This window comes from Ascidiella aspersa, chromosome 1, assembly GCF_963924565.1.
Source record: "Ascidiella aspersa chromosome 1, kaAscAspe10.2, whole genome shotgun sequence".
In the NCBI taxonomy this organism is placed as follows: Eukaryota; Metazoa; Chordata; class Ascidiacea; order Phlebobranchia; family Ascidiidae; genus Ascidiella; species Ascidiella aspersa.
The window spans coordinates 34,996,779-35,012,747 of NC_139447.1; the positions used below are offsets into that span (position 1 = coordinate 34,996,779).

At 35.8% G+C, this 15,969-nt stretch overlaps 1 protein-coding gene across 1 annotated transcript; it reads right to left on the minus strand.

The window, feature by feature from the left end:
* Positions 1-468: 468 nt before the first annotated feature.
* LOC146170244 (ATP-dependent RNA helicase DDX54-like) lies at positions 469-15,969 on the minus strand. The gene is made up of 17 exons (XM_083383922.1): positions 15,784-15,969; positions 15,253-15,323; positions 14,055-14,243; positions 12,986-13,173; positions 12,282-12,465; positions 11,790-11,921; positions 10,530-10,740; positions 9,878-10,012; positions 7,805-7,928; positions 6,881-6,978; positions 6,172-6,245; positions 4,549-4,682; positions 3,872-3,935; positions 2,932-3,071; positions 2,373-2,457; positions 1,140-1,374; positions 469-661 (listed from the first exon to the last, which is right to left on the minus strand). Exons 1-17 carry the CDS (start codon positions 15,941-15,943, stop codon positions 498-500), a joined length of 2,388 nt encoding a protein of 795 aa, XP_083240048.1. The 5' UTR covers positions 15,944-15,969; the 3' UTR covers positions 469-497.

The following is a 15,969-nucleotide window of genomic DNA, read 5'->3' on the forward strand; positions in this document are numbered from 1 at the left end:
TATTCAATGAATAAAACGTTCTTATTTTATTGTTTTAAGATTTCAATGATTAGCTGCTTGTTTTCTAAATACTTCATAGAACTTAAATTACAGGTTACAATTGAAAAAGCGTTCCATACATTTATTGACCCACAGTTTTATTTTAGGTTCAACGAAACTCGAACCGATCCTGAAAAGCCACAGAGCTTATTCATTGAAATGTTAAATAACCAGCTGTTTATTTTAACACTGTTAATTTATTTTAACCAAAGTAATGGAAAGGATGGCAGACTAGAAAGGTTATGTAGGATCATCTAGTTAGGCAATGCTACTTCCACGTGGTGTTTTCGCAACAAACGCGTGCCTAGCGTTATTTCATATGCAAATATATTTTTTTCCCTGTTGCCGAAAGTTATGCAATCGTAGAGTTAAACAGGTAACCTTTATACGACATAACAAACAAGCTTCACAAATTGTGCGGATTTAACAAGTTTTATTGACAGCAAAGCGCAAAAAAATCATCTTTTTCTTCCGCGCTTTTGACTGCGCTTGTTCTTTTCCTTGATCTTATCTTGTTTGCGCTGTTTCAAAATCTGCTCTGGCCTCTTCAGCTCGGACTTGGCTTTCACTCCTTTCCCGCTCGTTTTCGCGTTGAAACGACCCGTGGATCGTTGGCGACCTCCTGCGGAACAAAAGTGGGAATGGTTAGTATAAAGACTCGGCCGATGTTAAGCTGTCTTGTTTGTTTTTCGGTCTGCAAAAAGCGAGACCTGTGACATTTGATCTTGTCTACTCGGTAAAATTACTCGACTTAACTTATATTTTGCCAAATGACTGGACTTTGACCGAAGTCAACAAACTAAACTACTTGGGTTGAAATAAAATATTTTATTCTAAAATTGAGCTATATTTATCAGAATGTTTGCACGTGAAACAAGTTGCTTGTTATATGTTGAATTTTGGTCTCAGAATGACTTGACTGTGACTTAAGTGTTTTTCAAAATGACTTCTTTACAACAGTGCTCATCCCTGGTAAAAATGCCTAACTAAACGACATCGATTCGGCTCTAATACCATAAAATAAAAATACCAATATAACAATCGGGTATCGGTTAATTATCGTCACCGATCCGATACTATCGGACGAAAAAAAAGCTCACCTCTCCAATCGTCCTTCTTAGCAGCTTCATCATTGTTCCGCTCTTCGATCTTAGATCTTTTCCTCCACTCCTGGTAGAAGTTCTTCTTGTTTTTCCCGGAGATGAAAGCGCCACTCTCGTTCTTCATCTTTTTGTTTAGAGGTCCTCCCGCTCCTCCTCCGAGATCCTGGGCATTGACGAAGCGCTTCCTCTTGCGATCCCACACCTTTCTCTGTTGAGCCTTCTGCTTCCGCATCTTTGGAAGAATATAAGTGATCAACTGACTGAAGTTGGTCTGTTATGAATCTTTCATGTGATGATGACTGTTTTTGTTGACGTTATACTCGACAAAAAATTAGTTAGAAGACGATGGTTTCCATGGATAAGAAGCAAAACGATAATATTTTGGTTAAAATGTGTATTTTTGCGCTTGGGGCAATGATGTGCAAAATTCTGTTCATGACAGATGGACTGGTTAACACACAGATCTGGGCAAACTATGCTCCGCCAAGAAATTTAAATGGCCTGTTGTTTATCTTCCATAAAACTCCTTTTAGGCAAAAGTAAGCCTCTAGGTCAGGGGTTCTTAATGGTACGCACCACCAAAGCAAGGGGTACAACATGCAGTGTGAAATTATGCGCTATTAAGGCATATTTGTGAGGAATGCATATTTTATTCAAAGCAACAACAATAAAGGCATTAGTAAATTGATTGATTGTTCATTTTATCTACTTCCGTCGACCATTGTAGAAAGGGGTACGAGAAAATTTAGCGCTAAAAAGGTTGACAAACACTGCTACGTGTTTTACCTAGATTTTAGAATAATTTATTGATCAAGTTATACTTGTAAGCAGAGCTGCCGAGTCGATGAAGGACTTGATACTCGACGAAGACGGTTTATTTTGCTGGAACCGAACTCGGGACTTGAGTAAGACTACGTAAAATTACCAGAGTCCCGAGTCTGACGACGCATACGCAGTACCAAATTAAAAAAACGGAAATTGCAACAAATTGGAAATTTTTGTTCAAACAAAAATTTTCCAAATTGTTTAAACAATTCTATTTACAGCTTTCTTTTATAACGATTCCTACTTAACCCGGCCCTCCAATAAATTTTCTAACGTTTTAATACGTTTAATATTTTTACTCATAGCAACAAAAACCGCTTGTTTTAACTCTCAAGTCAATCTCGTTCACTTAAGTTGGTGAATTAAGGTATTACAGTGCTTATAATGTTTGAAAGCACTTCTTACTTGCGTATCGTCGTCGGCCATTAAGTCCAGGCTTAAGTTGGTTGCCTCCTGCGTGAAATTTGAAGCCTCTTTCTTCATCGAATATCTAAAAATTTAAATCAAATAACCGGTTTTGGCGAACATTCTCAAAAGATAGAGCGATTTATACGGACAGGTCATTTGGAATAATAAAGATTTATAGGTAGCTTTTTTCGAGTTGTAACCCAGATCCAATAGCAACTTGCGGGGAAACGTTTTTGGTGGGACCGCTATAGAAAAAGATTAAGAAACACTGTCATAGATCACAGTTCGATAGTAGGGTTGCTGACTGTACTAGTTATATATAGTTTGAATACAGCGCTAAACATGTCAATATATAATATAGGTTCCTTTTTTCGAGTTGTAATCCAGATCCAATAGCAACTTACGGACAAATGTTTTCCTCATTATCAGATCACCCAGTTAAACCAAAAAAACATATATTTAGTGTCTAATTTAACTTATCATGTCAATATTGGCAATAATGGGAGCCTAGACACTTCAGAGACACTACTCCATTGTGACGTCACAAAACTGTTACCCCGCTTCCGAGTGCCGATCCTTGGGGGAATACCCGATGTAGAACTCGTCGTCACGAAAGTTCTTCCGGTGCGATTTGCGTTTTTTCGTTTTGGCGACGAACGGTTTGCTGGAAGGTTGGATCACGCGACTGAAGATTTCCTGTGAATAACAAAGAAATATGGGTTTCGTAAACTTTACAGGGGTGCCGCCGACATTAATGAAAAAAATTCAAAGACTTAGGAACACAGTGCACGGATCTGTAATGTAGCTTGATAATAATATATTTGCTGGAAGGTTGGATCACACGACTGAAGACTTCCTATGAACAACGAAGAAATGTGGGGTTTGCTTGTATTAAGTCACGGTTTCTGAAACTTTTTTAAAGCGGACACCCAATAAAAACTTTGGGTGGCGTGGACCCTGGTGGGCATGAAATTATTACAAGAAAACTTCTGTTTAAAATGTGAAATTGAAACATGGTCTAAATAGATTCAAGAAGAAAGCGCCGAAGCGTTTTATTTCAATAAATGTGTTTTCTTTTAAAACTATTTATTTTAATTTCAAATAAAACACTTATATTTTAAATACGCCTTCATGGACCCCCTATAATTAGTCCACATACCCCCAAGGAGTACATGGACACCAGTTTACAGACTCCTGAATTAAACAAAGACCAGAATAAAAAAAAATCGAAGTAATTTTTTTGAAACTACTGATAAACAGTTAACCAAATATTAATTAAGAAAACATTCCAAAATATTCAAACTGAAATTTTGAGGTGGTTGGACCTAAATCCAATCAGAAAGATTGGATCATTTTTATTTGAATGATATTTCCGGTTTTCTAAAAGTAAAATGTCGAAAACCAACAGTACACGGTCAAAAATTAAAATTAAACTTTTCAGACACTTATTTATAGAAGTTAATACCAATTTCATACTTCACTTAAAGCTTACTCACCTTTAAATTCGTTTCGTCGCTTAAGGGCAATTCGCTAGATGGTTTGTGTGTAGGCTGATGCATCCTAAAAAAATAAATACAAAATAACAACAACTCTGTCGGACAAAGGTCTGAATCCTTATTGTATCCACAGATATCGTAAAAAATAAACAATAAAAAACTTCAAATTGCCCACTTAAAGGTTTACCTTATAGCAGTGTTTTTCCATCTATCGGTCGCTACCCCAAATTTGGCCGCTGTTTGATTTGGTTGGACCGCCTGAGGTACTTTTATATGTGGTTAGATTTATTGAGAATGGTTCTCAAAAAATTAAAAAAAATTGCGGAGGCAATTAAATTCTCATTTTTTCTAAAATTGACTTTATTAATGCTACTGTCTAATTTCTTGTTTGTTCGCTTTAGGCTCGCATAATATTCAGTGAAGGTAATAAGCTTCGCTGCTATGCGTATGCTTAGTAGTTGGGTCGCCGCGAACAAAGGTTAAGAAACACTGCCTTATAGTTTGTTAGGCTTCAACCAACATTGTCTAAGAACGCAACCGGCGGACATTGTTTCTAATCTCTAGAACCGTTCCATTAAAACCAGGTGAAAAGGTTCGGTGATACTCTGTCTCGGGAGACCGCGTTGCAACAAAACAAACAGTGCGTTTTTTAGCGTCAAAGTATGTGAAAAGCTTACGTTTGTTTGTTGGATTCTCGGATGACGCGTAGTTTTTCCTGATGTTTTGCGACGAACCTGGTGTGACGATTCCGCGTCTTCTTCATAACTCCTGAACCCGTCGCTTTGGCGGTTGCACCAATCTCGAATATCGTCTGCAGATTATTAAAGTCAGTAATTTCTCGAATAACGTCTACAGCGCTATAAGCAGGAGTTGGAGTTGGACTGGAGACTCCAGTAAGACTACGAACAAGTGATTTTTCGAATATCGTCTACAGATCAGCAATATAAGCAGGGCTGCGGAGTCGGACTCTTAACTCGACGGAGTTGGTTTGTTTTGTTGTAGTCAGACTCGGGACTGGAGTAAGACCACGTAAAACTACCAGAGTGCCGCGTCCCGCGTGCGCATTACCAAATTTTGAAACTGAAAAGACCGCAAACTGTGAATTTTAAAAGTGTAATAGCAAATGGTGCAAAATTTTCCAACCATGTATTGTGGTTGGATAAATAATATGATACCGCTATTGGTGGATTGCTGAATATCTATGTTATTTTCATAAATAAGTGAAATACAGGCTGTAGAGTCGGAGCCGGATTTGGGTCTCGACGAAATCGCACATTTGGCCGGAGTCGGGGTCGGGTCATTTTTAATCGACTCCGCAGTCCTGGTTATAAGTCAATGATTGTCAAAATGTCCAATTGTGTGCCTCGAGAGATTCTTAAATGTACTGTGAAACGTATCGTAATTTAAAAAAAGTAAATTATTGTATTACAAATGGGCATACCATACACCCAAGCATTTCAGACTTGAATACGCACTATCCTATAAAATAATATTATTAGGACATTTACATTTACACATAGTTTGTAGTGTGTTAAGGGCGATTGTAAAGTTACTCTATTGTTGTTCTGAACTAGATACAACTAAAAAAGTTGAAGAAGCAACTAAAAAAGTTAAAGAAGCAACTAAAAAAGTTGAAGCAACTAAAAAAGTTGAAGTGTAAGCGCTAGAACAGGGATGTCCAATTTTTTATTATAGTGGGCCGCATTGACACTTGAAATAATTTAATGGGCTGCAGAACCTATTAAGTTTCAAGATTAAGTATTGCTCTTTAGAGTTATAACGGGCCTTTAGAGTTAATATATATTTTTTTACTCATCCTATACTATTAGTTCGCCCCTAAAAGCTGACTGGTACATTTTAATTAGGCTAATATTGAAGGTTTAAAATACTACTTGGGAGTGAAAATGCCTAGCGGGCCGCACAAAAATTTCAGACGGGCCGCAGGTTGGACATCCCTGCGCTAATATATGATCATATAGTTAGGAATTCCTATACTCAAACAAGGCGACCCGGTACATCCTAGTCCAACTATTTCGTTTCACGTTCATGTAGAAGGCTTTAACGTTTAAATAAGGGGTATATTGTTCATGTTTTTTTTGCTATGGGAGTCATGCTAACCTTTTAGTCTAAAATGAGAATCTACTTCACTCAACCTATTAAACATGGCAAAGTTAACTTCGGAAAAACTAAAAACTATAAAAATAGTCTAGAGTTAACAACGCTTAAAGATCACGGATAAAACGTTAAAAAACGTACACTCTGTTTTAAAGAAGAAGTCAATTTGCAAAAACTCTACTCACCGTACTTGGCTTGTACTTCCTGACGCTAGAAAGCAAATCCAACCGGGCGCTTTCTGAATTATCGACAAGGTTTTCTGAAAATAAAAACACCGAACTTTTGAAATAACATTAAAATCGTTTAGGTTTTTTTTTTAACTTGAAAACTTGAAACTTTTGAACATCAAAACAATTTAGCTTAATAATAAATTTCAAAGCCAAAAAGGTCGAGTAGATCGACAGCATCTTGATTAAGACGTTTCGATACGAACTTGTGTCATCTTCAGTTAGTGTGGCTGAAAATAAAATCAAAGCTTCACTTATAAAAGGTAGGACGCAATTGTTATCATCAGAGTTTTTACAGTTGGAGCCTTTAGGACCTTTTTGGCTTTGAAATTTATTATTAAGCTACATTACAGATCCGTGCATAGTGTACCCAAAACAATTTAGGTTTTTGTATTTCAACAATAAAAAAGCTAGGAGCATATTTTTTCTTGAAATGCGTAAAAGCACTACAATCATTTTATTTTTGGAAATCAGTAAATTTTCAGTTTTTTTACAGAGCACCCTGAAACACATTCTGTGGTAACATTTTTCATCTGACTGTAGATCAAATGTCTATAGTTTTTTGTAATATACGCGACATCTATACGCATTACAGTGACAATCCTAAAATATATTTATTTTCCACAAAAAGAACGTAACACAACTGACCCTTAACGCTATTACTCACCGAATATCGGGTGAATTCCCATCTTGGTGGTGAGCAATATTTCCTTGGTTCTTTTAATCGATTCTGCCGCGGCTGAAGGACGAGACTTTAAATATTGCCTTAAAAACACAATCAAACATTGCACGCAAACTCCAAGTTATCTACATTAACCCAACTATATGTTTTGTAATTCAAATGGCCAAAATGAATTTCAATTCCCAAAAAATTGAATAGGAAAGTAAGTTTTAATCAATTGCCAAAAAATTGAATAGGAAAGTAAGTTTTAATGGTATATATATCAGTGATTCTCAACCTATGGGTCGCGACCCAAAATTGGGTCGCTGTTTGATTTTAGTTAGGTCGCCGACTGCAGTAGTTCTAAAGATTCTCCGAAGTTTGAAAAACAATGCGTATTGCGTAACCAACACGAAGACATAACATTAATTACAATTCGAATTTATTATTACAAAAAGTTCAATAAAAAAATGGCGCCGCCAAGTCTTTACTGTTATACTTAGCATAATGTTTGGGTGACAGCGAAAAAAGGTTGAGAAACACTGATATATATGAATATAAAAAAAAAAAAAAAGAAACACTGATATATATAAATATCAATAAAAAAAAAAAAAAAGAAACACTGATATATATAAATATAAATAAAAAAAAAAAAAAAAGAAACACTTGTAGCGAACCTACCGATGTACATCCACGTTCAACGAAGCATGCAGATCGCCTTTTTCCTATTTCGCAATTGTTCATTTATAAACGCGTGTTTGTGCTTGTGCTGCCCCTTTTACCTTGACTTAACCATCTCGCAGCTGAGCAATAAAGCCTCAACCGCTTTACACTGATATATATAAATATAAATGTATACTTGGCCTGGATTGTTAAAACTACTTAACTCATTAGGAAAATAAGATAAAAATGTAACCTGTACGAACTTACTTGTAAGCGTTTTGCGAGACTTTTAGTAGAGCGTCGATTTCGGCGTTGTTCCCAACAGTTTGTAGCGATTCTCGTTCCTCGTCGATTACAAGCTGAGCAACGCTACCGTACAAAGAATCCCAAGCTGCAGGGAGTAAAAAATCGTATTAAAAAAAAAATCGTATCAAAGGATACATTTGGAATACCGTGTAATCTAATTATCTAACAATCTACAGATAGAACAATTTTCTATGTAAGTCAAAATAAGTAGCACCATGGGCTAAATCAAAAGCATGTTATTGTTAAGTAAAACAAAATAAAAGCTGTTTTTTTCTTTTGTTACTTTTTGGTTGGCCTACCCAGGGGTCCGTAAACTTTTACCAGTGGCGGACCAAAAACAAATGTAGAAAGGTCTCTGCAGATCGCACTACATTTCAACTGAGAATTATGTCATTAGAACGCGTAATTTTAAAGCATTTTATTAGAACAATCGTAAATCAGGTGGATCTAGGATTTGTTTCAATAAACAAAGGTCTAATGATAATAAAGAAGGCAGGAAAAAAGTTTTAATAATGAGGGCCGGTAATCTAGTTTGTGATGTAATTTAAATAGGTCATTAATGTTAGTTTAATATTTAAAAGACGTAATAAACTAGTTCAAAGCGTGATAAAATGCAATCAGTTATAATAAGTTGGCGTCTAACTCGTTATGTTGATAGTTCTAGAAAACCTAGGCGCATTATGCTAAAAAGATTACCTCAATATAACGTCAACGCCGATATAAGAAAAAGTGCGAAACATTTTTGGATAGTTAAAATTACCAAAAAATATGACGCACGTGCCAAGTTTGACTTTGAGGTTGCGGCTCGAAAAAAATTACCACGAGCTAATTTTTATATTATTTGCGTATAATTGCTAGTATTTTATTATTATTATTTTTTACACGTTTACACATCTAACTCTAGTGGTTCAGAATTATCAAACATTAAAAAACGCTTGTTTGTGCCATATCTGTCCTTACCACTGTTATTTAAGGTGGTAGGGTTCTCAGACACGTTGGTGCTTTAGGAAAGTCTCAGTGACAAGCATGCAAGGTCTCGGCATACCTGCGTACCATACCTTTCCATGTCATGTTAGTGGCAATACTGGCACGGGGATCGAAACCACGACCTCAGGTTTTAGTGACGAGACACTTACCCACAAGTCTAACAGGACTGTTTGACATTTCAACACAGCATGCAATTACGCTTGTTAGTTATAAACTTAAGCTTACAATAGCGACAGATTTATAATTTCAGCAGGCTATATACAGTCTACAGAAAGCCGATGGCGAGCAAATTACATTTATCGGTAGAGCGGTTAATGAATATGTTTATCAAAAATCAAAGACGTTGGCCAAAAGGGCCGTTGGTAAAGTTATATACGTGTCCAAAAAAACACCCATAAAAATGTTAAAAACGATTAAAACAGTTTGGTTTAAGTGAACAATGTACATTGAATCCCGGCTAAGCTAATATTTTTTTCCATACGTCAATTTTTTTCAATGCGCTCGAAAACAAAATGGCGTCTGAAAAATGGAAAACAAAAATGACACTCTTTGATGTAAAGCAGTGGTTCCAACCTGGGGGTCGCAAGGGGTTGTCTCGGTCGGTGTAGTATTTCACAAAGAAAAACTTTTTAAGAAATAAGCAATATGAACTAAAAGTTTAGCATTATAGGAGAAAAACCAATCGCCAGTTTAACATTTGTGTTTATGTGGCTTTTGCTGCAGTGAACCAGTCGTGTTTATGACGTCACGATTACACTTTTCAATTAATGAATCTAGCGTAGCTTCAGTCAAACAAAGTATAATAAAAATGAACGGACGCTCAAACTGTAACTTTAGCTTGTTGTTCAATACTTAAATCCGGACATTTTAGTTAAACTTCTATACAATTTGTCTAGATTTTTTCTCAATTTTGAAATGTGTTATTATTGACTTTGTTTTATCAGACACTATAATTGGGGGTCGTGCAAGTTATCGAAATCTTATAAGGGGTTGCAAGAACAAAAAGGTTGGGAACCACTGTACTTGAAAGGTCTTCCTTCAACTTACCATTGTATTTTACGCCCGACTTCACAAAGGTCAAAGGTCGGCCGAGAAAGAGGTGAAGGTCAATGACGAAGGGCAACTCGTCGGGACACACGAGGGAGTAGGCCGAGCCGGTTCGACCTGCGCGCGCAACGCGACCTGCGGGTCAAAGAGGGGAAGGTCATGATCTTTAAACTCGGTGGTCTGTGGCTAATTCAGTTATCGGTATGAACCGTTGTAAGGCGGATCTTGAATTTTAATTTGTTTAAGGCGGTTGTGAACCTGCGATCAGCTATAAATAAATCAAGAACTTTAAAATAGGAATGTTTCGTTCTGAAACAATGATATTAAAAGGTAAAAAAGTAAAAGATCTGATATATTGGACAAAAAGTACAAACGTAAGATAACTACATTGTTAGGGTCAAGCAACTACTGCCTTAGTGCCTTGGATCGCTTTCCAGAAACGAAATGAGTATTTACTTGGTATAGGGCTGGTTAGGATGTATTATAAGTGAAAAAAATATTCTTGATGGTTCCGTAATTTTACTGACCAAGTGTTATGAATGTTGAAATGGTAATTTTTCATTTCTTTCTATTTATTTGACTTTACAAAGTTGGAAAAAAAGATTGAAGTTCCCGACGGCACTTTGAATAAAATCGCGCGCGCAAAATTTACCAACTCTGTGCAGAAAGAGCTTAGACTTGGGCGGAAAGCTGAAGTTGACAACGTTGTCCAGCATCGGGATGTCCAGTCCGCGTGCGGCCACGTCAGTGACCACCATCACCTTGGACTGCTTGCTGCGAAACTTCGAAATGTTCATGTTGCGAGCGATCTGGTCCAAACTGCTGTAAGAGTAGGACGTCTCGATCTCGTAGGCCAGCAAAACCTGGGAATATTGCAAGTGGTTATTGATCTAGTACAGTGTTTCTTAACCTTTTTTTACTTTTTGTTTACTAAATTAAATTGTAATAATAGGTATTAAACTCAATGTATTTCTAACTTCCGTGTTGAATGCATGCATTAAATACAGTCTTGTAAGCAACAATATTTACAACACACAAAAAATCAGTCAGTTTAATATTGTTTTTTTTGTTGCTTTTCGTACTTGCCGAAATGCAAATATGCCTAAATAGCGCATAATTTCACACTGCATGTCGTACCCCCTGCTTTGGTGCTTCGTACCACCAAGTAAGAACCCCTGATCTAGTAGGAATATCCGATCCATATGACGTCATTATTTCAAATTTGGGAAAATTATTTTTTTAGGTTATTAGACCAAAATTAGCCAAAAAGTAAGTTTTGTTACCTTCTGTTGTTAAGGCCAACAACACCTGGGAATGTGTGCAACTGGTTAAAAAAGAATGCTGGGTCTTGAAATATCTGATCCGAATGACGTCGTTATTTTAAATTAGCAAATGAAGGTTTTTTTCAGGTTATTAGGCCAATATTTGCCAAAACAAAGGTTTGTTACTGTGTTTCAATGTGTTTCAAAAATCGCTTTCGGGTGAAAAACTGTAAAACTTAACTTCTGTCATGTGCAAGGTGTGCTCTTGGTCTCAACTCGTTAGCCACTCCTGCTTTATAAATTAAAAAGTGATGCAAAATTAGTAAACTTGACCAATAGATTTACTAATAACATCGACCGATATATCGGTATCGGTAAAGTTTGGCCGATACTTCAGTACAAAATATGATATAGTTGTTTTGTGAAATACAAACAAGTTTTTTTTTCGTACAGCATTAGCAAAATAAGAGTTTTTCAAATTTAGGGGGGTGAAAAGTGATATTTGGATTTTATTTTTAATTAGTTAAAATTTTGACCATTTGTTGGGTATAAAAATCGATATCGGGGTATCGGTCTAAAATAGTTGTATCGGTCGAATTCTATAAATTAGCATCATATTTTACTGAAAAAGTTTTAACTTGAATTTTTACCTCTTTAATGTACTCGACGTGGTGCTTTGTGGCCACGAACACAACTGTCTGTTCCTCTTCTTTAAAGACGTTCTTGAGAAGATGTAGTAGAGTTGGAAGTTTGTCGTCCAGGCGACAATGCAGGAATGCCAACTGAAGAGAAAAAAATTAGTTTTCCTATTTTCATTGAGTTTTTGAATTTTTGTATGACGGATTAGCTATTTAGAATATTACGCCGTAAAATCCTTGTTTGTCTTAAAAATACGTTGCGCTACACTTCCACCATTTTTCAGTTTGCTGATCAACTAATACAATCATAAAACATGTTCTTGGTATAACTCAGATCAAAATTATTAATAGTCTATAAGAGTGAGGAATACGTTTAAAGTTCATATATTGGATCTTTTTGCAAATAAAGCTGCTGAAGTTGATAATAATTTATGATGCAATCGTCAATAATTCAATTTAGAATGCATTATCGTATTTCATTTAAAAACCTTTTTTTTTATTTACCTTAAGTTGTTCGCTAAGTTTCGAGTCTAGGTCAAGTCTCACAAGGGTAGGGTCGTTGAGCCCCGCTTTTGCGAACTCGATCAGTTGTTTAGGAAGTGTGGCTGAGAAGAGCAAGGTGTGGCGGTCTTCGGGAAGTCGCTTTAAAATCTCGTGAAGCTGGTCTTGGAAGCCAAGTTCAAATAACCTGCATTTGCAGAGGGTTTGTGTTATTTATGTAAAGGGTAGCTTCAACACTTATGACTATGTGTCGGAAGTATACAAAAACAGCGAAAAAAATTCTTCTTTAAATCGGGGGATCTTTCAAACGCAGGATTGCAAACGCAGGACATATGAGTCTGAGACCACAGAAATTGGGTATGTTTAAAAGAGTCATTTTGAGATTTAAATGTGGTTCTTGAATATATCTTATCATTTTGAGGTATTCAGCTTTCTACAATTTAAACCCATTTGAGCTAAAATGCAAAGTATAACTGTCCTATATAATTACTACTATTTCGTAAATCGAATTTGTAAACTTGCCATTTAATGATTAACATAAAAAAATTCGGTAATAATTATTACTACTTTTAACCACCAACCTTTTTTCAACAAACTTTTACCAAAAATTGCAATGCAATTTCGTCTATTTTTCACTCTGACAACCATATTTTTATCTTTGCGATAAACAAAACGCAAACAAGTGCAATTTCCAACTCAAAACAAACCTGTCAGCCTCATCGAACACAACATATTGCATGCACTTCAGCCGCAGTTCCATCTCCATGAGAACGTGCATGAGACGACCCGGTGTGGCCACTATGACGTCGGGATTCTCATGTAGGGCTGCAAACTGGTCGTCCATCGAATCTCCACCGAGTATGCAAGCTACACGCAGACTGGTAAAACGGCCGAGCTGGAAACAAAGTTTAGAGTGATTTACAACAAAGTGGAGATCGAGCGGAATCACTTTTTCAGACTGATCGATTTTTTACGTTTTTGCCTACCGATAGCCGATATTGATACCCATTTTTTAATATACCTGTGATATAGTCAATAACATTTCACTGTAGTTTTGTTTGTTTAAAACTCTATGCTACACAAAAACTGTTTTCTAAAAAAAGTTGTCGCCCCTAAAAAATATGCAATTTATTTGATTTTAGGGAAAAACTAAATCATAATTTTGTAGCAAAATATCGGCCAAAATGTGCCGATACATATATCACCAGCAAAATAACGGCCAATATTATCGGTCTATCTCTACAAATAACTGGCATAAAATTGTGGCAAAATTGTGTTGCTGCAAAAGTCCTTTGTCAAGGGTAATATTCTGATTTTATTTTTAATGTAATATTCTGATTTTATTTTTAATGTGTTTATTTCACTGTAACTGTTACGATTGTCCATAACAGTAATTCAAAGAAAATTGTTGCAAACGTTTAAAAAGGTTAAGCTTTTTAAGTACGAGGTTTAAAATCACCATGTTGTGCATCTTTACCAGGACATAAACAAATCAATGTTGTTAGAATGCATATCTGTGTAGCAAACTATTGATTATTTTCTCCAATAACTAACAGATATTTCAGCAAACTATGCAACATGCAATTGGCTTTCTGAATACTTGGAAGAACACTGATTAGGGTTGCGGTTTGACATAAATACTTTGGTGAGACAATTTTATTATCACCACACTTAATCTAAATAGGACATTTTTTTTTAAACTTTAAAACAATGTGATCTACTTTTTTTTACATAAAAATCATATCTAGCGCCATTATATATCTTACTACAAATTACCTCTTTAAAAAACTTCATGGTCTGAAGAGCGAGTTCTCTTGTTGGAGAAAGAAGGAGCGCTCTTGCTCCCAACGTGCTCTGCCTCGTCTGCAACTTTTCAAAAAGTGGAATGAGGAAGGCTGCCGTTTTGCCACTTCCTGTTCTCGCCATGGCAACCACATCCTTGCCATCCATAATCAGTGGAATGCACTGTGAAAAAAAAGGAACAAGTTATAATGTATTTCACACTAACCTGTGATGTTTTTTTATGTGTTATGTGGTAGATGGATTATAGATAACCATTTTTAAAAGATTTTGTCATCTATTTTTGTATTAAAAAACTTCTACATCTGGTTGAGGTTATATTATTATGTAAAAGTTTCAATTTGAGATGATTTTCTAATTCTGTGCATTTGGATAATTCTTGGAAAACATTATGGTGGCTCCATTTGCACTCATATACATGTGACACTTCTTTGATAAATATTTTAACTGTTAAAACCAGGGCTGCGGAGTCGGTTAAAAATAACCAGAGTCCTACTCCGGGTAAAAAAATAAACCCGAGTGAGATTTCATCGAGTCTCGAGCCCGGACCGGACTCTACAGCCTGTATTTTGCCAATTTACGAAACAAAATAAGGTGGAAATTTAGCAAATATAAGGTGGATATTTAGCAATTACAGGGGTGTCATATAATGCATCCATTCACAATACATGGTTAGAAAATATCCACCATATGCCTACAAAATTTAAAGTTGGCGGCCATAGCAGTTTCAAAATTTGGTACTGCGTATGCGCACATCAGACTCGGAACTCGGGTAGTTTTAGGTGGTCTTACTAGAGTCCTGAGTCCGACTCCGCAGCCCTGGTAAAAACTACAGCTGTCAATAAACATGTTTGACTTTGAACACATTTTAATAGACATCAATTTTTTTAAATAGCTGTTTTAAAACATTAAAGTTTGCGTTCCCTGCATTTACTGTCTCCTGTTTCTAAAAAAGTTGGCATTGAAAATAAAAATTTAATAAAACAAGTCCACAAAATAATTGTGAAAACCAATTAAAATGACATAAAATTATATTTGTATTTTTTTAACAAATGTAGTATACCTATCAAACAAAAATCATATAGTAAAGCACAGTATTGCTTACCTTATACCAATACACAAAAAATAACATGCCTCACTATAAATCTATTTTCTATATTTTTCTCTAACCCACCTTTCTCTGGATTGGTGTTGGAACTTTGTAACCTTTTTTGATCACCCCTTTGTAAACATTGTGAGAAAGACCTGTGAAGAAAATGAAATTGGTTATATTCAGGACTAACAAAATGTAAACATTCTATGCACAGTTTGCTCGGTAAGATATTGACAAAAGACTCTGTGGCAAGTATAAATTTTATGACTTTTTTTTTTGAGATCCTTTCTTAGAGAACAAACATACTTTACAAAATGTATTAATAAAATTTACGAGACCAGGTGTGCACATCAGCTGCTAAAACTAATCTCAGTGATATCTGCCATAGAATGCAGTCATGCTAGTTGGCGTTATTCTAATATTTTTAGACATATTGCTTTTAAGTAAGGAATTCAATATAATCAACAGATATATTAGGTTTTTTAGTAACTCGTCTTGAGTTATAAGTTTAATTTACCCTTTGCTTTGTATAGTTAACTGTTATTATAGAAAACTAAAAGAGGATAAATCATGTTAATACAAGCATTTGACACATTGTCCTAGTTGTCCTACCCATTGATTGAAAGCCTCCAGATTTTTTCTTTTTGCGATTCATTTGGGAAACAAGCTTTCTTGTGTCCAGCTCTGCCTCAGACACATTTCCAAGGTCGTCCACCAAGGACAAAAGGTCGCCGATATTTGAAGACGTTTTATCGTCTTTGTCTTCCTCCATTTTTCGGCCTAAATTTTGTTTATAAA